We start from the raw sequence: 26,723 nt of genomic DNA on the forward strand, positions 1-26,723 counted from the left end.
TCGATCCGCACCCCCCCACCCCACCCCCCCCAGAAGCAGCATTTCCTCTCTGTCAGAGTCGAACCCTCACAGCAACGTGTTTCTGTTAAGTAACACTGCAGTCGGGTCATGGGAAATTCACTCTTTTGACAATCTCACTTCCCAGCCAGGCCATTGTTAGCTCAGCCTTGCCTTTGGAAGCATGCACACATGTACTTTCTCTGCATGTGGAACTGGAAACCCACAGCTGCCCAAATGGAAAATGATGGCCAGATACCATATTCCCTCTCACTTTGACATGTTGCTTGATTTAATGCCTCAACACTCAATTCTGCTTCATCAACTACTTCATGTAATTCCTGCTTTACTTTAAGTACACACTGTGTATTTAGTTTAGATATTTAAAACTCAGCTTGAAATATACATTGCTTGTATATGTTTACTTTTACTTTTAAATACATAAAATAAAACACGTATTTACTGAAACACAAGGGAATGAAGTGATTTGCTCAAGGTGACAACGAACAAGCAGCTCAGTTGAAAAGACAGCTCTCAGCCTCCCTCCTCTGGGACCTGGGTCTGCAGCTAGTACATAACAAGCCATCTTCACCCGAGAGGTGTGCACACAGAAACTGGCTCGCTATACTGCAGCTCTTGCAGAAATTTGAGTTTGCAAACTTCTGGTAGAATTCTAATTGTCTACGCACCTAATACAATCTCTCTTTCACCTCCTCCTGCCTGCTAGTAGAATACTTGAATCTCCTACTGGGGTTTTGAGGATTGGGGTTTTCTGGTGTTTTTTTAAAACACAGCAGTCACATCGTACCCAAATCACATTCTGTGAGCTACTGTCCTTTGTTTCATTCCCCAAAGAAACAAAACGCATTGTGCCAGCTAACAAGACTGCATACCTGCTTCTGGCCAACAGTACAAGTACTGGTTTTCTCTCTCCCATGCTAGATGAAACAAGGCCCTTATTTTACAGCTGGCACCCCAGATGCATCTAATGGATTACACTTCTAGCTTGGTTACAGCTCCACATGCAATAATCAAAGCGGACATGCAAACCTTCTACATTGGCTCCATCTTCCATTTCCATGTACTGCTTTTGCCCCAGCTCAAATAAAAAAGTTCACCCGCCATTCTGCTCAGCCACTGTGATTCACTAATGGCCAGTACGTCTCCGCATTCAGTGAAGCACGGCTAATGGAAAGCTTAACAAAGATCTGCAGTTCAGCTCTTCATCAGAGCTTCAGCAAGTGTCTCCGTGTCCCAGGAATACCCGCCCTCAGCTGGGCAACGGCAGGATTTGTACAAATCTTTTAGAACTGCAGATAAAGCCTCCGTAAGGACAGAAACGTTTCTAGTTCAGTGAAATTAAAACAAAATAAACCGTGCTGGACTAGAAGATTTTTTTCAGTAAAGAAAAGATGTTGATTTTGGTAACCATGGATTTACACCCTAAGGCAAAAACAGGTGGCAAGCTTAAAAATGTAGGAATGGTTCCTGCATACTTTGGTTCCCCAGCTGAATTTACAAACAGTACCCCAGTAAAGGCTGTTGCTATTTGGGAAAAATGAGGCAATTCTTTTTTACATGACACTACCTAATCGCTTCTACCTGGAAGAGTATTTGCAGACAGTGGTAAGAGAAAGCTATTTTTCAACATTACCTGATGTAGACTGCGTTTGGCTTGCAAGGCAGCATTTAGCTTCTCTTCCTGCTTCACTCTCATTTTAACAACTTCATGGAGGAATTTTTCTTTGGCTTCTTTTGTATCTAGGCCACTGTCCAGGGCCTGCCTTAGGTGCTCCAGCTCGGCTTCCAACCCACTGCTGTGAGAGTCAGGATGTGTTGCAACCTCATATGAACTGTTGACTGTGACTGGGGCTTGCATCCCAGGTGAGCTCATGTCCTTTGCAGAGCTGGATGAAGTAAAGGATGGGGAGGAGAGCGAGGATAAGGAGGAGGTGACTGAAAAATAGAAAAATCAAAAATTAACAAAAAACGTCTAAAACTAATATAACTCAAAATACGCTGAGGCCCTTTTCTACAGAGGAGATTCTTCCCTTTTTTTCATTGAATATTGAGTAAGAAAATACTCGTTTTATACTTTGATACTTGAAATGTGATGAAAATGCAAAGCTGATTGACTTAAGGGACCAACTTACAATTCGCTTGAATTGTGACTTTGGGATTTATGTCACAAACAGTGTTTTCTCCATGGGTGTGAAGAAACTGATTTCTTCAGGGAAACCTACATGATCCTGCTGTTTTCAGTGGGTAACATTTCTTCTTTTTACATAAACTGCATGCGCTGAGTAAAGACTGAACATAGGGCAGCAGCAGAATTATCTAAGTGACATTAATGAGGTGATACCAGTGTCTTCCTTCATCTTTTGCTGAGAGGCCCAATATCGGAATACTGTTTAAGAATGTACTAGCTCTTGATCTCTGCTTTATGTATTCAGCTCCATGGATGCGGTAGTGAAACTGTGTGACCACATTCTTTGTCTGACACAAAATTCCACACTTGCACGTGTGTGCGCTCTGGAATTTTTATGGGCTATTTGTGTGTATCCCACAAAGGCTTTTATAGAAGGCTCTTGATCAGATAGCAAACCATCAGTTTTTATTTTAACACCACATACATTTTGTCCTCTGCACAACACTTGCCTGCTCTAATAAAAGACTCTAGGTTAGTGGACACCTGTGGTTCAGGTGCTTCTTTCTGTCAATGCACGTTCCTTTCCCAGCAAAACGCACCCCCAACTTATGTTCCGTTCTTGGTTTTCATTATTACTTAAGGCTGTATTTTTACATCCCCTTGAGGTATTAGGCTTCCAGAATTATATTTCTGTTCAACAACAGAAGTTGAACAGCTAACTCCTGTGGATTACTGAGGAAAATGGAGCACAAATAAAACAAAATAAAGGCAGATGTAACTGTCACTTACATTCTTCCCTGGTTTCTACTTCAATTTCTGCTTCCGATTCCTTATCCTCTTCAGTGGCAGTAACAGTGGCCGCAACAGTGGCTGCTGCTTCTGGGATAGCTGTGTTCTCTGCAGCAAGTTTTCTTTTCCGTGGCTGGACAGTGCTGCTCAGTGGCTCACTGCTCCGTGATACTACTGTGGCACAGGGGGGGTTGCTGACAATTTTCTGTTGAGCTGGAGGTGCAAGTGCCACATTGGGGGCCACAGCATTCTCAAAGCTTTTGTAGGAGTAAAAACTGTTTTAGAGGGGGAGGCAAAAGGAAGGAGAAAATAGTTATATTCTTGGCTTTAAAATGCTTCCCAATCCATGTTGGGAAACTACATGGAAACTACAAGACACTTACTGGAATGACAGGGTAAGTTCCACTGATTTACACCAGCCTATATATTTATGTATATATTTGCTTTGAGTGTTTTGCACTCATTTAAACATGGAGATGATTTATACAGCTAATCTCCATCCAGTTCAGAAGGGATCATATTTGAAGTGCCACATATTCTAAAAGCACCAAAGAGATGAGATCTCCCAGAATCTGAAAATTATAATGATGTTTCGTCATGATCTTCATGCATTATTGTTTTACCTAACTGCACAGTTTTACTTCTGTCTATCCACAAATGTTTCGTAAACTTGGAAACAGCACTTCCTTAAGAAAGGCCACGGGAGTGCAAAAAGCATTTTATTTTTTGACACAGCGTGCATCTGAGTGCATGTATATAAAACCACAGTTAAAAAACCCAACAAACCTATGTTAAACGACAGTAATATTGTTACGTCAAATACACAGAATTTTGCAAAAAACATAGCAAAGACTGTCTTTGCAACTTCAATTCAGTATCTACTACATGATGTATCTTTAGTCATGTATTAAAATATATTAAAATTTCTCTTGAACCTGTTGGAAGGTGGGTTTTTTCGCCAAGACTTAAATCGGCCAAATTTCTCACAGGGATACCAAGGGCATACTTTTACACCAGTTTAGCCTTTCTCTCCGTACCTAGCTGAAAAATCTGTTTAAAAGCAAGGATATGCTGGTATGCTTTCTTTTCTTTTCCTTTTTTTTTTCCCTTAATCAATCCCCAACAGCTTCTAAGAAACTTGTTCATAAGGGCAGCAAAATACATTCTCTATAATGCTCCCTAAAAACACCTGGCCACTTTAGTCAAACTTTCCAAAGAAACCATTACCCTTAGGCAGAAATCTGGCATGAAGATTTTTCAGACTGAACAGTTCAAGTCTGGCAAAGGAATGTATAATTGCTCTGACACTTTCCGTTCTAACCGTGACACCAGCGGTCCCACCTATTAGAAGTGGTGACTCATTCTTGTACCAGTTTAATTATGTTCCTATCCAAGAGCAGAATCTGGCCTATAACATCAGCTTTCTGATGGGTCTTACAAGCTGAGGAGTCTTCCGCAGGCTCTCCTGCCCAGTGTGCTCTGCCATGACCCCCCAGGACCACTGGCCATCAAGAGGGAATGGGGTAGCCTGTGCAGCCTATTCACTCCTTCATCTTCCGATGGTACTGTCCATACAGGAGGTAGCACGCAGCTGTGTTGGCAACGTGCTGAGTGGCCAGTGTTACAGAGCTGCTGCAGTCACCCATTGGCAGTTGCCTGGAAATAGCTGGCTGGTCCCTGACCACCTGCCCTAAGAGAATAACTCAATCTTCCTTTAAACAGTGAAGCTCGAGAACTTCTGATGACTGTACCCCAAAATGATCATAGGTTCATAGAAGCAGCCTTCATTTCAGACTTTTATGGCATGTTTCACCTAAGAAAACCTATTTAATGAATGCACAAAATATCAGTACTTTTTATTTCCCTTCTGCAAATTAAAACACTGCAGCTGCAAATGCTTTTTAATCTGATACTAGTGGACTGACTGACTGAATTACAAAGCCACCAGTTAACAGTGCAAGGGAACAAACATAAAGCAACTTGCTGTCAAATAAATCTCCACGGCTGTTAACCCCATTCTCCCTTCAGTTCATGTCTCCTTACCTGTCTCGGATCAATGTGGGAAGATGGGTTGAGAGCTCTTTCTCATTTGCTGATACAGCAGGGGACCAGGGCCGGAAAGCTGAGAGACGCTGACGGGGATGGACACAGCCAATACTCTGGGAAGGAGGGGAAAGAAAAGTAAGTAAATACAAACAATTTTTAAACTATAAATCACAATGGAGTGCTAGTGATGCTTTTCAGTACACATTCTGCTATCTCTAAAACTGCTCCCCTGCTGGCTAGGACCTACTTACTTAGCAGATTCCACTGGAAGAGGTGAACTGTACTAATGTAAAACCTCACACGTTTTTTCTTTGCCAATAAGTTATATGTAGATGGCAGAGACCACAAAAGGCTCCTGAGTCTTTCGGGATACTTGTACCTCAAAGGCATGAAGGATTTGCTTACTTCATTGTCACAATCAAGGTCAGTGAACACTGGAAGATGGCAAAGAAACTGGGAGGACTGTATAGCTCAATGTTTACTAGAAAAAGGATAGAAATGTTATTAATTTAGAAAACCTGGGCAAGTTCTTTCTCTCATTTTCTCTTCTGGTTTCAGTAGAGGGATGCCACATGCTAATTTGACCTCCCTTTTGATTAGAAAATATTCAGCAATCACCTTATTAGATGAACTGGATAAGGACCGTAACCAACTGGACTGTTTTTCCTTCTCAGTAGAAGCTGGAGATTGGGAAGCAGAGTCATCTATTTTGGGCTTTTTGGAAGCGGGAGGATCTGAAGGGACCTGAAACAAAGACAGGCAGGAAAAATCAAAGACAGAATTACTCATTTTGCAATCAGCTTAGAAACAGGTTATAAGGCAAAAGCAAATTTTGTATTTAAAAGAAAGAAACACTGGGTTTTTTCCTGCGTTTTTAAACCTAAGGAAAAACAAAGGAGTGAAAACAAGGGACAGACACAAACTATGACATAATGCAGCTTCATTCCTTCATTTAAAATACTTCGATAAAGTGTAGATGGTGCAGGAGTGATAGGCAGTAATGTAAGTGAGACATTCACACCATGTTGCAGAGAACTATCTGCGTTTTATTATTTTTGTATGCAGAAAGGTAAGGTTTAATGTGGTTGCTGAACTGGAAAGATTATTTTAAACGAGAACAGAACAGACTTTGTTATTCTGTTTGCAGTGGTTGTTATGCCGATGACTTCACTACCCCACAGCTGCAGTGGATTCTGGGGGTGCTGCCAAGAGCTGCTTTGCCTTTTCCACAAGTGGCTCAGCTTGGCCCATAAATCATCCTCAAGCATAAGAAAGCCCTTTGGCAAGCAAAACCCCTTTCCTTCAACACTGTGAAGGAATAAAATTCCTATAGTCCCAGCGTGGCTTGCAAAAAAATTGGTAACTACTGGTTTAACTGGTGCAGTGGGGATACCAGCTTGAAGACTTGCCAGTACAAACACGTCTATCAGCAGGGAGGGAGAAGGTTCTGGACCTTATGCTGCCATCATGACTAGAAATAATAAGAGAAATATACCACCTCAGTTTCTGTTCTTTTTTTTTTTTCCTTTTCTTTTTGCAGTTCCGAACTCTCTACCTTTCCATATTCCCATTCAACCTGGTTCTAAGCAAGGTGGCAGAACCATGCTGCAATAACTAGTAATAGCTCATATTTGCGTTAAATGTTTTCATCCTTACACCTTACTGTGATTTTTGTGGGCAAACAAGTATTTACACAGGTGTGTCTGTAAAACACAGGCATGGCAACATTTGGAGAGCCTGAAATGCTTCAAAACCAGGTCTATTTGCCAGTGAAAGAAAGGATCTTCTTTGCCAATGTCTTGTGTTCTGAAAATCAGTCCCCTTCGAGGCATCTTGAATTGGGAACGCAGAGACTGCTTCTCCAAATGATTTTTCACTCCTGAAAATTGTGATCTAAATGACTTTACCTGAAGAGTACATGAGGAACTGAAAGCAGTATCATTAAAACGCACTTCTCCAGACTCCCAACTGACTTCCAGGCAAACCCAACAGCTATGTAACTAGAGCAATGCCATCCCTTTTGCACACCTTAATTAGGAGGAAATTATGACCTCATGTCCATGAACAGTCTACTGCTTTCATGGAAGCAGGGCAGTAGTGTGGATCTACAGCTCAAGCTGCTGACTAGCTAGCTAATACCAGTTCATCTGGCAGCACCCACCACTTGTACCGCTTCTACAGCCCAGTGTACATAGTAACATAATCAAACCAAGTCTGGAGGTTTTAGTAAAACATTCCCTGGCACTCTGGAGCTTGGAGCAGCTTTCCACATGTAGCAGATGAAGAAGAATGACATGGGTGTGTATATGTGTAACCCCAAGTACAAAATCAGCCCGTGCCAGTGCCAAATGCCAGCTTCAATGGATTTGCAGAGGATGCTTCGGTACAGCTTCAGGCGTCCCTATGGTTGACTCTTGTAGTGGCTATGGCATGGTCCCTCCCATCTAACTCAACTAAGAAAAGGCATTTCTAAATGCTTTTTGTAGAAAACGCAGGACAATGCATTGGAAAAGATTTGTTTTTGCTTTCAGAGATGCTGTCTGTGCAGAATTAGTGACAGCATTAGAAAGGTATTTGGCAAGTGACTACTGATCCCAACCCTATCCACTGGGGATGGTGAGCTGTGTGGGGAGGGGAACTTGGGGTGGAGGGTGGGGAGGAAGGGGGGCTTGGAATGAAAAAGGCAACAGGTGGCAAGACTCAGCATGGAAACCCGTTCCTCCCCCCGACCATCCACACTCTGCTGTCTGCAGAACATTCTGTTCAGGCAGGCGTGGAGACGGCCATCCTGGGCCCGGTACCCTCTCTGCCACAGCGCTCACACAGCCAGAGTGGGATCACTACCACGGGGCACGCGTGAAAACAAGCAGCTTTGGGAAAAGGAGAGCAAGCGTTAGGTTTTAGAAAGGTCTGAGGAGAGATATTTCAGTAGAATGATCTCATTTGCATTTTTAAAGAAATCATTTCTCATCTCCAGCTTTCTCCACTGTCCCCCTTCTTTCCCCTTTAAATCAAGGCTGACACCTATGATCAGGAGGGCTCTGAGCACAAAACAGTTCAGCAGACCTGGGAAATGATGCTTAACCTTTTGTTGCCAGGAGCCATTATTGATCTGAAAACATGGCTGCTGCTAGAAAAAAAACCCGCAGTAAACAAGGTGTGTGCATGGGGGGAAATTGGCTTGCCTTCCCCACAAAGAGATGGAAATGGGGTGAAAAAAGGGGGAGAGAAAAACAGGTGCTAAATGGGGTGTGTGGATTTTTCTAACTTCAAGTCATCTCCCACCACAGGACTCTTCAGTATTCCTAACGAACTAGTGTGTCTAAACCAGTAAAGCACTTCAGCTGGACTTAAAAGGGGACTGCTGCCAACATAATTTTTGAACTGCTGTGATGACCTCCGCCAGTTTTCTTTCCATCCACTATTCCATTTTGTTTACACAGATCATCTGCTGGTTGAGGCAGGAATTGCCTCTCAGTACATGCTTAGAAAAACCCACCATGCGTTTAGGTTCCATTTTAGCACTGTAAAAATGTAGTTGTTCTGGTAGTTTCCCACCTGATCTATGAAATACTGAAGCACTACATGTTGCTGTTAATCAAGAAATGTAGCTTCAGCTCTGAAACTCAAGAAACAGAAGGCTTCTGACTACAACTTGTAGTCATTTGATTAAATTTTTGCTCTTGTATTTTTCTATCTGCTTGGACATCCCACTGAAAATACTTTTGTCCCCCTCCACAGAAATACTGTGGCTGTGTCATAAACTCCTCAAAAATTCCACCTATGAATACCCAAAGCAGGTCAGTAATGTACTGTACTGCACTTCTCTTGTTTTGTGCAGCCTTCTGATGCTGAAAGAGGCAGAAGCAAATTTGCTCACAACTATAGGAAGATACTTAGATGCGGAACAAGACTAGATACTGAACACAAAATCATCTTCTCTTCGTATGATTCACCGATTACATCCCACTCTAGGACAGATTCCAGGCAACAATATACCCCACTCTGACACTTCCAACCCAGCCACAGCAGCCAGCAAACCTTGCTATTGGCTCAAATATGGATGATTTTATTTCATTTTCTCTCTTTGCCAAATAATGAAACATACAAAGTTGCAAAAGAAATACTGAAAATCTGATGGGTTTTGCCATCTTCATAAATGACTTACGAAAAACCTGAACCCCAACCCTTGAAGACTGAAATAAGTATTTCCTTATTTCCTATTCAGTTTTTCTTCCATTGCAGGCAACGTAATAATTTCTTGTCAGATGGGCTTTGCTCTGGGCAAAGTGATTTGCTAAAGTATACATTTTCTCCAATCCACAAATGTAAGAAACTTCATGATACAAAGTGGGCCCAGAAATGCTATGTGAAACATTTACTTAAGCTTTTCGACTGTTGTTTTCTGAGGCAATTGATTCTTGAGGAAAAACAGATACAGAAAGATTTATAAAGTTACTAAAAAAAGATTTTAAAAGTACATTCCAAAGGGAAGTTTGGGCACGTGAACTTTAATGTCAGCCATTTTAAGGCAAACTGAAATTAAGCAGCCCAATTTGGCCTCTAGCCAACCACGGCCACATTTGACATGTCAGATCAAATTGTCTACTTCAATTAAGTATTACAGCAACAAACCATGAGACCAGTAGAAAGAATTTTTGACCTTCTACTTCTCAAAAAGACAAGCTTTCCCCAGTGCTCAGTACCATGAACAGAACCAGCAGACCAAGCAGTACCAGGTCAGCATGATACCCGAACGTTACTTTTCGTTGCAACATAGACTGGAAAATGAACCCAGAAAAAATTCTTAAATTTTAAGATTTGGGAGCGCTCACAGATACGATTCTTGGTGCCTGAGGATCTACCAAAATACATTTCCTGAAGTATTTCACTTTCTTTTCCCTACCTTATTTCCAACACTATGTAACTGGGCTTTTGTTCTCTCCTCATTCTTTGCTTTGTTGCACCAAACAATGACTGCTGTATCTTTACGACACTCTGTGATGTGAGCAGCTATCCACTAGGGGATAAGCTAAGACCACTACAAACAGGACAGCACTCCCTTTTGGAAGGACAGAACACTAGTACAGGCCAAATCCTGGAAAATGGTAAAGTCAATGGAACTGCAACCAGTTTTATACAATTGACAGTCTAAACCTACATAAAGGTGTGTATTGCCAAATGCGTGCACTTCCATCTTGTGTAAAAAACCAACCAGCACTATTGAACAGAGCTAAAACTCAGTGCAACCCCATGTTCACAAAAGACCAAGGACCCTGTTAAAATCCTGCAAACTTCAGTTTGCTCTTTGTCAACCCAGGTTTTACTATGTTGCTCAGCTAACGTGTAGTGATGCATGTGGTAGTGAAAAATGGGCTTCTTTTGCCTTGTTAAGAATGGAAAACATTTGGTGAAAGGAGTTCAAAATATTTAAGAGGTCTCCTTGCCTGTGGAACTTTTAGCTTAGAAATGTACCTTCAGAAAAGCAGCCCATGCTCCAAATTCTGATCTATCCTCTGCCGAGAAAACCTCCCCATAACTGGGTCTAAGTCTGGCATCAAATTCCAAAACCTAATTGAAAACACAGACCTCTGTTAAAACGGGGTAACGGCGTATGTTTATCTGTGTTTGTAACCTTTCCCAGGCTAGGTGTGAATGCATTTCCACTATGTGTGGTGAAGGATATGAGTGAAAGAATAAAAACTCCAAGCTTCTCTGCTCTTCAAATTCAGCGATGCAGTGCCAGCCTGGTGCTGTAGCGGCTACTGCAGCTTTGAGAACATCTGACAGGCTGGGAGCAGGTGCAGTGACCCACACTGCGTGGGGCTACTGATTCATCTCTGCGTAGCAGACTGTTCTTCAGCAGCTAGACAGTTAAAGGGACAGAGCATGCTCTGTGCAGATACTTTGATGAGGCTGGGGAATCCATCCCTTGGCCCAGTCCACTCCTTTTAAAGATGGATTGGAAATGCTGATACCGTACCAGCAGAAATCATGGCATCCTATGTGGCATCTTTAGAAATGAAAGATTTAATGTCCCCAAAAGCTATCAAGCTACCCCAACACACAGACATCTGTATTTCAGTCTCTTAAAAGAATTAATTGGGAAAATACTGGGCGGCTGGAGAATTCAATTTCATATTCCTAACTCAGGTGTAAATCAGAAACGTCTCCATTGAAAACTCTGCAGCTAGAAAAGCATGTATAACCGGAGTAGGCAAAATAAAAAAAAAAAAGGGCTGTAAATCTATAGATAGCATACTATCATTTTGTTCAAGCTGCTGCTTCTGCTGCTAGTTCATGCAAAGAGCTGAGGTCAGTTATACCATGAGAAAGGGTGGGGCTTCCTGTCTCATCTGATACCCCGTCTGGGTGTGAAAATTAAGCAGCTTTCTTATTAGGGGCACAAACCACAAAACCAGACACCGGTCTGATATAAGCATAGAGAAACCCCAGAGAGAGACTACTTGGGCCCAAAACGTGTCAGACATCAGAAGTTAAAAATACACTGAAAGAGCAAAAAGCTGATAGTGAGCACATTTTACCACTAGCATCAAATGCCCATGTTCAGTGCTAAAGCTGCAATCCAGGCTGTGCTGCAGTAGTACAGCACCACAGGCTCAACTGGTCTGTACTTGAGGTTCACTTAGGGTCCACTGGGTGAGCGGGGTCTTCCCAATAACTTAGTGAGCCTTTGATTAAAAATTATCTGGTTGTTATTTAATATGTTTTTCCTGTTAAAAACTATCATCTGACCATCTCAGCTCACATTTACTCATTTAATCCAAGGGAATCTGGAATTTATGCAAACACCTAAACCAGCAACTGTCCTACAGAGAGTGGTAAAGGTGCAAGACCCGGTTGGTGATGAACACATCTGCACCACAGGCCATGGAAATTCTGAAAGACTAGCCTAACACCTGTTCTCAATAAAACTTCCCTCCTTAGGTAAGCTGGGTAGGAAAGATGATTCTGTAGAGGAACACAGGGGTGGAACACACAAACAGAAAAGGGCTTGTGACTCCAGGTTTTGCTACTGATTGATTTATAAGATCCTAAGCAAATAATTTCCACTACTCTCCCCTAGGAAACTAACACTAATTCTGTTCTACTTCAAAAGATGTGTCAAGAATAAAACCCTCTGACACTACAGATATACCAGTAAAAACGTTACAAAAGTGTCTGAAGATTTTCACCTATTTCAATTTATGGATACCAAAAGTTTTCCAGAGCAGTGAAGAGCCATCTCTAGCAAATTCATGCCAGCCAGCAACAGGCTTGTTTTTCTTAGCTACTTTATACAGACCCATCCGTCAGGTCCTTGCTCGGTTACAAGGAATGGACTGGACAGGTACACATCTTATTGGGAAAACTCAGCATCAGTTCCCTTGACTCAGGGAAGTCAAGGACCAAGTGGGAGTTTAGTCAACAATCTTTCTCACCCTTCTGAGGTCTTCCTCTATGTCAGAACTTAGGTAGGACGGGTGGCATTTTCAAAAGCTTGTAAGCTGTACCAGAGCAAAAGCACATTAAAAACCAGGAGGAGTCATGCTACTGAGATGCCCTATTTATTCTCCAGGTTTTGCCAAGCTTATTTTACCAACACTAGCTTGCTCGTAAGAATAAACTTATCCAATAGCCAAAAAAACCCTATACGCAGTGAAAAAAATGGATTGGAACTACCTTTCCAGGCAACTGCACTGCATTCAGTTATGGCATCTGCAAATGAAGCATATGAGAATGCTGCTAGTGCTTCTTATTTGACTTGGCAACTTAGCTGCTAACCATTACTGGGACAAAGCTTTTAATATTCTATTAACGTTTCCTTGCAGAAAAGGTACTACAAAAAGTGAAATGTTGGGAGTCGAAGCACAGCAAGGGAACAAAAAATTGTGGAGATTATTCTTCTCATTACCTGCACAACTATTCAATAAAATAAACTAAGTATGAGAAGCTCTGGAAGCATCTATCTATAGGAATTTATGGCTTTTCTTACTCAGTGATGAAAAGCAAATCTAAGCAACTACCCCAATATCTGTATTTCATGCTACCAGTAATGCCTGAAGAGCCCTAGGAAAGTCTCAAGAAAGTATTTGCATAGACCGTTGCTGAGAAATCAGAGTATATGAGTTCTGTTCCTACTCCATGAAGAGCGCATTGAGTAATACAAGTGGGAACTGAAAAACAGAACTTTTAGGTTCTACTCTAAATGGCTTTACTTGTTCACTTGTGTGACCGTGGACCAGTTACTTAAACTCAGCTGACCTGTAGATATAAAATGGGTAGTATCACTTACCCATTTTTAAAGGGTGCTATGAGGTTTATCTTCTACTTTTACTTGGAAGAAAAGGATGCAAAGTCTTATTTTAAGCACAATGAAGTCATGGCACTGTGTAGTAACTCCTCCTCTAGTAGTACCCATGTAATTTTTTTCTTCAGAGCCCTAAGACTGGTTCAGGCTCCTGCTGGCACAATGATGGTATTATGTTGCACAGCCTCGTAAAATGGCATTTCAGAAGAAATGTACCTTTACCAGTGACAAGTATTCAAAGCTACTTCTGGAGGTTACCGAGACCACAGTTCCTGAACTTGGGAACTGAACTTAGAATTCTCCACAGGGTGCTGTTATGAACCGCAGGCTTGAGTCTATCTAAGAACAGGCTGAACCACATGAGAACGGAGTGCGCTCTGTGCTCCTCTGGTTGTCTTAAGACTTCTTTCAGATTTCTAGTTAAACTCCAACTAAAAAAATGCAAAATGAGAGGTATCTTCAATGTGGGAAGAAGGGCCCTTTATCTGCATCCTTTAAGCCTTCACAAGCACGTCAACTGTCAATGGATAGAACACTTGCTTCCTAAAGCCCCTTTGTGACGTGGTCCAGAAATGATTAATAAGGTATTAGAGGTCTTTATAAGGACTGCACTTTCACATGGATTAAAAAAATAAATATATTCAACTACAGATTGAAAGCAATGAAGGGTTGTCTCGATAATAAAAAAAGCTAAAAATAATGCTGCTCTACGGAGCTGTAAGAAGATTTACTGCTTGTCTACTGTACACATTTAAAAGAGAAAAAAACTATCACATTGCAGTGTCAGTTCTAGGGAGTGTATGTAGCATTTGTTTTATTTTTCTTTTTTACAATTTTGGTTTCTTTGGGCAAGAGTCCAGACTTTCCATCTTCCCGTTTTTCACTGCTCTGGTGGAAGCATAAGTACTCATTTTACCCTGTCATTTTGGGACGTGTGATTACGGGAAGTATTTGCTTTCTATTCTTGCCTTCACAGCACACATGCTGGCTGCCAGTGTGTCCCCCAAGTCTGACCTGTGGGGAATCTTCACAAACCGCAGTTGAGAGCGCTTCGGAGAGCGCCTGTTATGCACAGGCATAAAAAGGAGCTGTGAAAGAAAACCTCACTGGAACTAACCTGCTCTCCCTTCCTACTGATGAGCCTACAAGGACTCACTTTGTCTCTTCCTGAGAGGCTATCTTCTGGTTGTACAAAGGCTTGATTTTACTTCACCGATAGCAATGTAAATGCAACTTCCCAGCTAGTCTAAAAGAATGCTATGTAAAGGGGTAATGTCTTAGTCATATGGTAGTACAGGAAGTTCATCTTGAAAATTGGGAACTGAGTTTTTCCTCACACCTGTGCAAAAATCTTTAATTTCTATGGAATCACATCCAAAATTTACCACAGAAGAAGTGAAAAGGGACTGAACTATTTTATTTCAGACACTATCTCAGTGTAAAGCAAATTTCTACAGCCTACCCTTTGATGAATTAATTTTGAAAGACAAATTTAAATTATTTTCTAGAACACTCTACATAGCCCCTGGCATAAGTCATCATCCATTTTCAAAGTTTCTGGGCTAGCATAAAAGAAAGAAAACTTTCCTTTTATTCTTTTAGTACGAAAATTAGGCCAGATGACATCTGATGTTTGCACTTATCCTAAGGAGCAAACAGTAAGGCATTTCTAGTAAGTTGTGGTATAGCAAAACCAGCAACAACCTCCCAGGTAAACCCCAGATCCAGAAACCTGATTTTGAAATGGAGGGAGGAGATGCAAATAATCTCACCACTTTTCTATTTCACAAAGATTGGTAAGCCTTCTGGGATTCTTCTGGGCCAGTGGAGACTTTACTGCAACTTGCTAACTTTCTCCTGGGTTCAGTATTAGTGAAGCTTGGTTAGCATGAAGATGCAGCTAGTGCTACCTGGAAACTTGCATTGAGAAAAAAATGCTCAGCCGGTTCAATTAGCTGTTTAATCTCCAATCTCAACAATTACTCTTTTATTTCACTGTTCTGTTTGTAAATCTATCGTATAAAACTACTCTTTGATACAGATCTGATCCTATAAATCCTTAAAACTCTCCAAATCTTCTACAAACATTGACTTTTTAATAGCCATTCTTCTAGTCTCAAAATTCTATGAATCTTTAGTAGTTGCTCAACAAAATCAGTATTTCCCATTCACAGTGATTCTGCTTCTCCGATTCTTCTAGTTGAAATCCCTCTGCTGTGGGCAAGCATAAGAAGCACAAAACCATCGTAGTATGATACCCACTGCACAGATGGGAAAACTGAAATAAGCCAGAAACAAAGTAAAAGCCATGCATAAATCTGGCTGTCAGCTATCTCAATGTCAGTGTTAAATCCCTCAAATAGAGTATCCCCCTTATTTTTTTTATTTTTCTTTTAAAGAAACATCTGAAAAGATAGCTGATTATTTGTTACATGATATACTTGCTTTTTGGCTCTTGGCTGATGCAACTGGAAGCCTCTTTTCCATTGGCTAAGAGTCTGTTTTGCCCTTCCAGTGGAAACTAAAAGTTACAGCTTGAAAAGAATTCCCTGCCCTGTTTAAAACAAAACAAAACGAAAAAGTTCAACTCACACTTCCCACTGGTTGAGTAGAGCCAGTGATCGAGACCAGTATAAACCAGGTCAGAGGGGCTAAGAAGAAAGAATGGCCCCTTTTCCTTTGGTCGTTTTTATTGGCAACAGTTGCCTGAGAACTCTCTGATGCCCTGTCAATATGAAGGGAAGGAGAGTGCAACTGACTGAGGAAAACAAATGAAGCAGGCATTATGTGCCTGCACACACACGTGCATGGGTGTTCCAGGAAAACAGAAAGCAGGTTTGGCAGTTGGAAGCAACGAAGGGCTCGGCTCCTGTTGTAACTGAAGCTGAGGGAAGTTATGCCATCAGATTCATCAAGGAAAATCAAAATTTCTTCTATGAACAGATTTGCTTTGCCCAATCTTTGCTGAATTGTTTGTGGGGTCACGGTTCTGGTAATTAAAAAGCTGTTTGCGGTCAAAATTTTCTCCTCACATTTTCTTTGAAATGAAACCAGGCTCTCTTGCTGTAACTGCACTTAAGTTCCAGCTTCAAACTCTCTCCAAGGCATCAGTTCCTGTATTGTGGAGACATGTCCACTCTGCCAGCCAAGAATCTCATTTTAGTTTCAAATGTTACATAAAAGGACAAGTATTCCCCTTGTGATTTCCACTAGTATCAGCTCTCTACCAGGCATGGTGTTCTTCCCCAAGTACCAACTAATGCATAATGAACTTCAGCAGCCAGACAGTTTACGAAGTCAGGAAAGGGGAGAGGGGGCTCTAAATTGATGGAACACAGATGGGCTTTTGGTGCTCTTTTGTCACACTCTCCTGCAGTACCTGGGCAGGCAGCTGCCAAGCTCTTGACTGCCCTGATTTGGGTTCTTCCCCAACTCCTCTTGTGCCTGCAGAGCTCCCTAGGGCACAGAATCTGCCCTGGATTCAATAGGGTGATGCAACTATAAAGCTACCAGCACCCTACCTTTTTTTTTTTTTTTAATTACAAGGACAGGCATTTGTTAATGGAGACCTTTTTGCTCTTCAGAACTTCTTCCTCTTGGGTTCATCTGACTTTCATCTCTCTTACTTTGGCATCTTTCCCAAGCACAAGCCATACTCACAAGTTTTATGACTATTAGGGTGACATATTATTTTACCACTACAGTTACAAAGTCCCACCCTCCTAGAATCTGTGCCTTCACAGCACATCTATGACAACATATTCGGTTTCTCCCAGACAAGTCCAAGAACTGTGCATATCTGAAGCCATGACACCTTCAGTGCAGTTAACAATCGCAATGGTGAGCTGTCAGGGCAACTGTCTCCCACCTATAGTCTTCTGTGCCAAAACTTCATTAGGCACCTTGATGTTAATCCGTCTCCCACGTATAGTCTTCTGTGCCAAAACTGTGCCAAAACTTCATTAGGCACCTTGATGTTAATCCAAAACCCTACCACTCTTACAGCAGTGCACATCAGGCAAAAATATGATCAAGATCATATGGATCAACTTCATGGATAGTTACCAGATCTATGGCTTCTTGAATAATTTTGTATATTTAGTTGACTGTGCAATTTTTAAGACAAAGCTCAAAGGTCTGTGCTTAGTTTTAAATCAGAGTAATTATGGCAGGAAAAGAAAATAGTATATAAAATAGCAAAGTTGATAAGCAGTGTATATTTAACAATCTCTCACAATTCAGTTGAAAAATAAGGCCTTCAGTCCTCGCCCCACCCTTCCTCTCAACACCTAATCTGACATTTGTGGCAGGTTGGTTTTCTTTCAAGACCTTTTCCAAAAGCCTGGCACATGTGTGTAAGCATGTGACACTGAGGGGTGAGGGCGATAGAACAGTCTTTGGTCAGCCTAAACCAGGGACAACAGTCTAAGGACACCATGATGAATTACTTCAAAGTCTGCAGCATTCACCATGATGAATTACTTCAAAGTCTGCAGAGCCAGTGGAGCATAGCAAATACAACCCCACTTGTCTGCGCTGTGATCCATACTTACCTGAATTTATTTATAGGGCTCTTTCTGACAACCTGCTCGGCATCCCCACCCATACTTAATGAAAATGCATTTTATCAGCAGATCTAGTTTGGTTGTAGTATCATTTTGGTAATCAACAATACACTAGAATAAATACTCTATGAAACAATTGGGATCCTCAAGGCTGCAAGAAAGGCAGCACTGCCCTAGAGCTGTGGTACATTTATTTTTCACTTGCGCTTAATTTATTTGAGATGACTACAGGAGAGCTTGAGGCTATTCTGGAAGATACGGCCTATGTGTCTCATGACAGGATTGGGAGCCAGGCTCTTTGCTTTGAAGCCCAGGTACAACAAGGTATAGGGAAACAATTGCAATTAGCTCAAATAAAATCACAGTCACTGACTGAATACAATGCATCACCAGTGAGTCTGAATTTTCTGTTCTAACCAATGGACAATGCAGTTTTTAAACCCAAGACTGCTTTAAATATGTATCAGTGAAAGTATACTGTCAATACATTGATCGTGGATTAATAGTTACAAATCCTATTAAGGTTAAAAGAGAGTGCAATGGAAAACCCCTAGTCCCAGTGAAACAAAACGGTGCAAGGCCTCAGTTATCTATCCCGTTCTAGTGGAAACTACCACCTTGAGCCTTTTTATCAAAAGATGACTACATTTTTGGCTGAAGGAGAAGAGTAGTAACCATATAGTTAAGGATATTTTAGGTGCCAATAGCTTTAAGCAAGATACTGAGCAAATGTAATCTCATTAAAAGGAACTTGTTCTTCCTTCCTATCTTTTCAGTCAAGGCAGGCCATTTCTGTAAGAACACACTTTTTGAGGAGTAACTTCTCACTATCCATATATAGAAGACAGGAAAAACCTAAATTCTTTGCTTACAAAATGTTTTCAAAGCTACAGACAGGCAGATGCTTCCTTAAGCACCCGACAACTAATGTGCTCTACAATTCTAAGCAAGTCACAAGAAGCTCTCTACTTTAAGTAAGTTATTACTTCTGAAACCTTCCCAGAGCTCCAAGGATAAAGGCAGACAACCAATTACAGCCTTAGACTTTCAAAGCTTATTTTGCTGCCTTTAGAAATAAGCATCACATGCTCTTTCCACCAGATGCTGAGTTAAGGGCGGGGGATGTGGGAGGTGGCTTAAGAGGGGAAGGAGGGAGGAGGAGGAGGAATGAAGGAGAGGAGAGGGCCCTTTAGTTTACTCCTTCTGGCAAACCCATGCAGCAAATCAGTCCTCCTCTGTCAGAAAGGGTTTGCTTTGGAAGAACCTTTTACGTTCCAGTGAGTGACTTGCCTAAATAGAACTAATTTTAGCTAGGACATTTACCATGCAGGAGTGATACACTTAGAAGAGGACTTTTGTCCTTCAAAAGGGCTAGTAACATTGAGAAAAGAGAAACATTTGCAACAGTTACAAAAAAAATTAAAATAACTGAGCAAAATATTACCCCCTACACTGGGACGATCAACAGGAACACCAATACTAAAGAAGAAGCCTTTAGCAAATTGTCTCATTCAATATAAAAAATTTTGACAAAAAGCCCACCCATTTTTTCTTTTTTTCCAACGTAAACTCACTTTTTGTCTACAGGTAAGAGATCTAAGAGGAAACGCCCACAGAACGTATATGAAAATGTACAGAGAGAGTTACACAACATATTTAAAAAAAAACTATTTTGTGTAACATCAAATGAGGCAGCAAAGGATAATTTGAAGGGAAAACTGGAAGGAGAATGGGATGGACAGGAGGGGGAAATCTGGGACACTAGAAGCCTTTCAGTTCTTGTGTAACGTGATAGATTTTAAGCCTTTAGGGAGAGAACTGGCTAAGCAATATTACAGTGCAGCGTGACTGCGCAGCCACATGGGTTGTCTCTGCTACAACTCTATTAATAGGAGAGAAGATTAGAGAGGTTTTACTATATACAGTCTGTATCTACCAATGTAATTCCTGCTTTCTCTCCCCGCTGCATTTCTTCTCATTGCCACAGAGACTCCTAGGGACATTTGAATGTGAACATCACCCCAAAAGGGCCCACTGGAGCAAACTGCCACACAAGACTGGACCTTACTCAGTTGAGTATCCCCCTTGAGGTACTTGCTGGCCCCAGTTCAGCCTCCATACCTGACAAAGCATTCAAACTTTTGTTTACATCTATTCAAAATTAATAGGCTTTAAACATAGATTTAACTTTTAGTACATAAGTGAATTGCAGAATTTAGGCCTCAGTTGGTATATGTATAATGAGTTATGTTTGTCGTGCCCAAATAATAAATATGAACACCCACCGGGCATGACATGTACTGGTTTTTTGCTCTTACTTCTCACTTTCTTGTTACAATGTGAGTTCTATTCCACATCCCCATTCTGTGTGTGTAATGTGCCTGACCCCTATAAAGATGGCCAAATAAATATCTGGTGACCTCACAAGTATGAAAATAAGCTTATTTGAAAGAAAAATTATATCTTCAGGGGGTTTGGCAGTAACTTTCAATTATTTTTAATTGCCTGGAAAATTAAAGTAAGAAAATAGTGTGGTATAAATGGTAGGGCACATTATTAAGCCGTTTTCATAATATCTTAGCCATAAGCTTAATAGACAAAAAGGGGTTTTTTTTAAGCCTCGGTCATCTGTTCAATATGAATGGACTGTCTGTTCCCATACTTCCTCAAGGGGTAACTGAACTGAAATATTCATTGATAGAAACCAGATTCAGTTTGACCTGGTAGGCAACGAGAACTCTACAGAACCTTCAAAATTTGGGTTTAATTAGAAACCACCATGGAGTCTGGACTGCAGCCTGAGATCAGAAATACAAAGAAAGGAGTTGAGAGAAAGTCTGGAGCTATAAACGCCAACTTCCCTTCCCCCACTTTCCTTTTCTTAAACCATGGGATGGATTTTTTTCTTCTTATTGTCAACACAACTGACTTACAAACTGCAAAGTAAGCAAGATTTCCAGTCTAAGTCTGCCTTTCTTTCTTCTCGTGGAGTTATGGTATCACAACACTGACACTGCATCAAATGCATCATGGGAATCAACACAGAATTGAAATTCAGCCCTGGTACCGTGATGACTTCAAAGTCTCATATTTTATTTTCTTGTTTTGTCTGAAACTTTGAAGCCTCAAAACCAGTTGTGAGTTGAACTTCTCTAATGAAGCCTATAATGCAGTGATTGAAACACACAAGACTTCAAGAAGTATTTATGTTAAAAACCATCATGAGCAGCCTAGCCAAAATGAAGCAAGCAAAACCTTACATAAGCATAGGTTTGTCGCCTTCCATATTCTGGGAAGAGAACTGTGCTGTATTTTTGCCAAAGCTGTGGTATAAATTAGCAGTAAGTGCCTGACCCAAAAGTCTTGGGTCAAGTAAAAGACTGAATCAGGCCCTCACTCCATGAAAGCAAACACCATACCGTCAGTATGAGCAGAAGGAAGAAGATCAGACTTGTGCGAAGGGAACATAACTGCTCAGTAACACAAACAGCTTCACAGGGTCTGCATTTCAATGTGGTTTTCATACATCCAGTATGCAACAAATTTAAAAAAAAAAGTATCAGAGAAAGAGATGGCGTGTATCCATCTAGAACAGGGACAGGAAATCTCTGTCTAATGACAGAAGCTGAAGTGAGGGTGGATCATGCACAGAAGGGAACTTAATAACCATAGGCTGAGTCCTGTACAGGAAATTGTGATAACATAGATGAAGGGCTTAGATCTGTGGGGTGGCATGAGAAATGTCAAACATCTGCATTCAGACACATGCTCCCTTGCGGGCGGAAGGAAGGAAGGAAGGAAGGAAGCAATTCTAGAATCATAGAATCATTGAGGTTGGAAAAGACCTCTAAGATCATCAAGCCCAACCGTCAACCCAACACCACCATCCACTAAACCATGTCCCTAAGTGCCTCATCTACTCATCTTTTAAATACCTCCAGGGATAGGGACTCAACCACTTCCCTGGGCAGCCTGTTCGAATGTTTAACCACTCTTTCAGTAAAGAAATTTTTCCTTACATCCAATCTAAACCTCCTCTGGCGCTTCCTTCGGAAGGAAGGAAGGAAGGAGAGAACTCCGGTCATTTTCAAGAGGACAAATTTGGGCACGAGGTCCTGTGCTGCTGGTCTTTGCAGTACTATTGTGTATTCCTGGACAATTCAATATGTATGTGCACCACATACACCACACTAAGGCATTCAGTTAGATGCTTGCACTTGCTGCATACACATTTATTGTTACTATAGAGAGACAAGGACGAAGATCAGGAAGACGACTGTGTGGAAAAATGGCCTGACATCTTCCAAAAAGGACCAAAAGAAGCAAAACCATTTTGCTTCTTGCGAAGAGAAATTCCTTCTCTTCTGTAGCTCTGGAAGACACCAAAAAGGAAAAACCATTTTGCTTCTTGCGAAGAGAAATTCCTTCTCTTCTGTAGCTCTGGAAGACAATATTCTTTATTCTCTCTCTACAATGTTGCCATGAACACCACCGCCCCCCCACCGCCCCCCCCAAGGGAAACAAGTCCATAAGACTACTTGCTGTGTAACTTTCACCAATCTGACTTAAATGCAGCAGGTAACAGACTAATAATGAAAATCCAAGCAATCTATCCCAGTGTCACTCATCATGCCAGCACAGTCAGTCACATCTGATACAAAGAATCAAACAACAATGCAAGTCCTCCAGTACTGGAAGATGGGTAGTCCTATGGTTTGCTTTGATCTTTGAAGTTCCCCATAAGGATAATTTAACCACGTTGCCAGAGCTTTACTTGGTTTAAAGGATGTATAAAAGAAACACAAAACTGTGAGAATAAACCGGCGTAAGGACTTCATATATTTGCAAACCACCATACACTGAAGTGTCTTGTTGCACTGAAACACCAAAAGAAAAAAATGCACAACTCAAACACAAAAGAAAAATCCAAAATTAGACTGACCACACATTCACTTGTGCAACCCAACATAAAATGGAGAGCCTGGACAAAGTTATGGTTCAGCTCTTACTGTTATAAGGTAGCAATAGGGGTGAAGAGATGTTCCAGCTAATGCTTTTTATTTATTTTATTCCCTGCTTAACCATGAGACTATATGTCACCAATTCCAATCCCTGAATCTTTACCTATCTCATATTAAGGATCTCCCTGTTCCATTTTTCTGAGACTGGACATAAAAAAACCCAGGTTAACTTGAAGGTTTAATGGAATATACCTGTGTCAGTTGAAGCCCCAAGACCTGCACTGGAAATAGAGCAATGAAATATTACACTGGTCACTATCCCAGCTGGATAAGGTGTGTAACTGGCTGAAAATCATTCATCTCTCTGTGCAAGGCACCAGCCTGGCAGAAGGAGGCCTGAGAAGGTAACGTACCATGTAGAAATCAAGCAAAAGTGGACAAGATGGGTTTGGTGGAGGGATGACTCCAGACAGGGTAGATTTTTGTCTCCCCGAGGAAAAAAACAACAGTCTGCTGGTATAAATGCACTGTACTGTCTATGGTGTAAATTTAGCTTAGAAAGCGTGAATCAGAGGGAAGTTGACATTTCACCTAAAGAAACACTACAGAGGCTGAGAAAAATAGAAGTTCATCTCAAGGAGAATCTTGCCAGCCAACAATGGGAACAAAAATTATCACCTTTAGGTAGATATAAAACTAAACTTACCTGGTGCAACACCCAGAAGCTTCAAAGGCCTCAAACATATTAAGGCAAAAATCCTTCGCAGTCATCTAAGCTCTCCCATACATGTGGCTTGAGGATTATTTTCCAAGAAATTTGGGCAGGTTCTCTGAACCACGATAGCAAGACTTCTGCTTAAGAGGGAAAAGAACTGAACTATGCTGCAAATTCACCACCTCTGCTAAACTCTCTCCGACAAACTTGCAATCCTGTTCTCAACAAGGCCAAGTTCAGTCAACTTCCACAAGAAACAGGCTGAGCTATTATTGTACAGAAACAAAATTCTGCAAATGGAACAGGGAATGGAGGAAAAGCAGCAAATTTCAGGAGGAGGGAAGGAAAATTTATTTGACATACCAAATAGAATCCCAAACCTTTATTAAAGAATACAGATTAATTTTGTGAGAGCGAAGTTTATAATTTCAACTGCTGCTGCTGCTGAAGTAGGAGGAAGGAACTGCGGGAAACCAAGCAAATAATGCCTGGCTCAGCTGTTCAGGGTAGCAGCTGTCCTGAAATCCTCATTGGAGGGAACAAGCCAGGAGGTCATGGAAGTCATGATTATTTGGAATGAAGAAGGGAAACAATAGGTTGGGGCCCTCTGTCTTCTTGCCTTTCTCATGTCTTTTGTTAGCTGTTGCCTTCCCAGAATAGCTGGCTGGCTGTATTCTAGGCAGATCTGGGTTTGGTTTTGTACATGCCTTTTCGCCCCTGCAGCTTCATAATTAAAAAAAAAAAAGTGACACCTCCACCTCTCCCGTATTTATGCGTCTGACTCGCATACACCTCTTCCAATTACCTTCAGTTGACCAAGGAGGCAGTTGGAGGCTTTAAGTTCTTCAGCAAGAGGTAGTATAACTCAGCTCAAAACAGAGACAGTCCCTTGAAATTTAGTTTTCTCACATCCCTCTCCCCTGTTGAGTTTCTCTCCTAGGGCAAAGCTAATGCCATGCTGCAGGAGACATGACAACTAACAAACCTGTCAAAATCACTGCTTTGCCTGCAGGCAGGAATACCGCTGTTGCTGTAGTCATCACCGAGAAACTTTACAAAGAGGGGAAAAGGGTAGTGGAGACACTTGTTCTGTTTGTATACAGTATAACAGAGCTTGAAGCATCTTGAGGGCTAACAGGGCTTGTTAACAGTTCACAAAGTTTAGCGAACAAAAATGGCCAAAAATTGGTTTGTTAAAATTTTGGACACCATGGTAAAACATAATTCTTGTCCTGCCTCTCACACTGCAGACTTGGGCAAGTCACTTAACCCTGATCAAACTAATGCTTATGTCACCCAGGAATGCTGTGAAGCTGATTAATTTGCAGAAGAGCTTTAAAATGGCAATCCTTACATAATGGTATAGTCTAACTGTTCTGGCTTAGTAGAGCTAAAGTGAGAGCATAAATATGGACCTAACTGCAAAATGCAGCTTCCTCAGAATTTCAGATAAAGACACAGGCAGAAAAGACTGAATTTTCTTGCAGAATTTTTATAACCAAGACTCACATATCCTGACTCCTACTGCATGTGAGTTTGGAGAGAAACAAGTCTTAATTTTCACTCTAGGATGAAACCGTTGTAGCCCTGCTAACTCAAAAGATCAGGTGAAACAATGTAAAAAAATGTAGTAACTTTAATTTAGGATTAGCGGTTAGTGGTAGATGTTCCTTGCGTAGTAGTAAGGGTGAACACAGAGCCTGCTGAAAGGCATTTAAAACATTTCTCTTTTTAAGTAAGTGGGGTTTCCCCCCCTTTTTTTTCTCCATACAGCTTTAATACTGATCCACAGATTAAGGATTTTTGTTGGGTGCCATCAGAATTGTTTAATGGGATACTTCTTGTGTTATAATCTTGGTAAAGGACCCATGTATGGATTTGAGTAACATCTTGAAAGGGTATTGAGTGTAGTAAGAAGGAAGACAGATTGAAAGAAGATTATAACTTCATTTGATCCCCAACTCCCAGGCAAAGCATGATAACTCCTCCCCTTTCTCCATCCTACACATACCTGATTCCTGACACGATATTAAGAGGCAGAAAGCACAAGAATAAAAACCCAACAAAATCCAGAAGGTTGCATTTTATGTTCGGGACAGGTTTAATGTGTTTGCACAGGAGATGAAACCACAGTATAGTTAGGTGATTTTCATTTTGGATATCCAGCATCAGTAGACTTGAAATATCCTGTTGTAAAGCAGTGCTATGTGATTTACAACATCACCATACTATTTGTGAGAGCTAAAGCTTTTATTTTTTTCTAATGGTGTTTGGCTTGGCTTGGTTTTCTGAACTGCTGTTGCTCTCAGGTTCAACAGGAGACATGTTTCTCTAAGCTGATTTCTCTGTGGCTGAGGATTTAATCAGATCAAAGTAGCGATTAAAACATGGACTATAACCACAATCCTTAAAGGGACAGCTGCAACATTAAGCCCTCCCCCATTCCCCTCTAGAATGAGAAGTGAAGCAATATCTATCTCTGGCAACTGTACACTTTTAAAATACCTTGAAAATTTGCTACCTTCTGGGTCACCTTTCCTCTAGATAGGGTGCAAAGCTATTGGTAAGTACCAAGAAACTAAGATATGCAAATGACTTAAGGGCTGCACTTAATGTGAATGCATTAACACCATCAAGACATCCTTGAAGGAGGGTTTTCTGACACTCACTTTACTCCAACACATACACTGTAAATTTCCAGAACAGCTACCTCAGACCCTGTCAGTGCTCTTGACATTCTTTCCTGCAGTTTTCCACTTGCTACTTTGTAGGTCTGTGGTTCTTTTCATCCATCCAAAGACAGCACGATAGCATGTTTAGAGTGGTGAGAAACAGGAGTATAAAAAATGTAAATGGAGCAGCATTTCCACAGCTTTATACAGAGTGAACCAAACATTAAGGCCAAAAATGCTTTTTAAGTGACAATTTCAGAAATTAGGCCTAATTTTACAGCAACTTCAATCATGACCTGTATGAAGAGCCAACAATCTGTGCCATCAAATGCATGAGCCCTGTTCCCATCTTCATACTGCACAACAAAAGCAGGCCAAGTGACTCACTCCAGTGAATGCCAGAGCTAAGGATGAAGGCTGCTGGATTCTGGCTCCTGATCCTATTCTCTAAACATGAGAAATCACTGGCAGTTTTGATGGGTATTATTTTCAAAGATGTAGAACAAGAACAGCTTCTC

General features: G+C 41.2%; 1 protein-coding gene across 2 annotated transcripts in view; it reads right to left on the minus strand.

The window, feature by feature from the left end:
- Nucleotides 1–26,723, minus strand: part of SKI (SKI proto-oncogene) — a 123,394-nt gene that overhangs the window by 10,237 nt on the left and 86,434 nt on the right. For both annotated transcript variants that reach the window (XM_009274141.2, XM_009274140.2), the window contains 4 exons: nucleotides 5,600–5,725; nucleotides 4,979–5,094; nucleotides 2,936–3,210; nucleotides 1,652–1,953 (listed from right to left, as the gene is read on the minus strand). In XM_009274141.2, coding sequence (XP_009272416.1) covers nucleotides 1,652–1,953; nucleotides 2,936–3,210; nucleotides 4,979–5,094; nucleotides 5,600–5,725 — 819 coding nt within the window. The remainder of the gene's footprint in view (nucleotides 1–1,651; nucleotides 1,954–2,935; nucleotides 3,211–4,978; nucleotides 5,095–5,599; nucleotides 5,726–26,723) is intronic.

This window comes from Aptenodytes forsteri, unplaced genomic scaffold (genome assembly GCF_000699145.1).
Source record: "Aptenodytes forsteri isolate BGI_AS27 unplaced genomic scaffold, ASM69914v1 Scaffold16, whole genome shotgun sequence".
Taxonomy (NCBI): Eukaryota; Metazoa; Chordata; class Aves; order Sphenisciformes; family Spheniscidae; genus Aptenodytes; species Aptenodytes forsteri.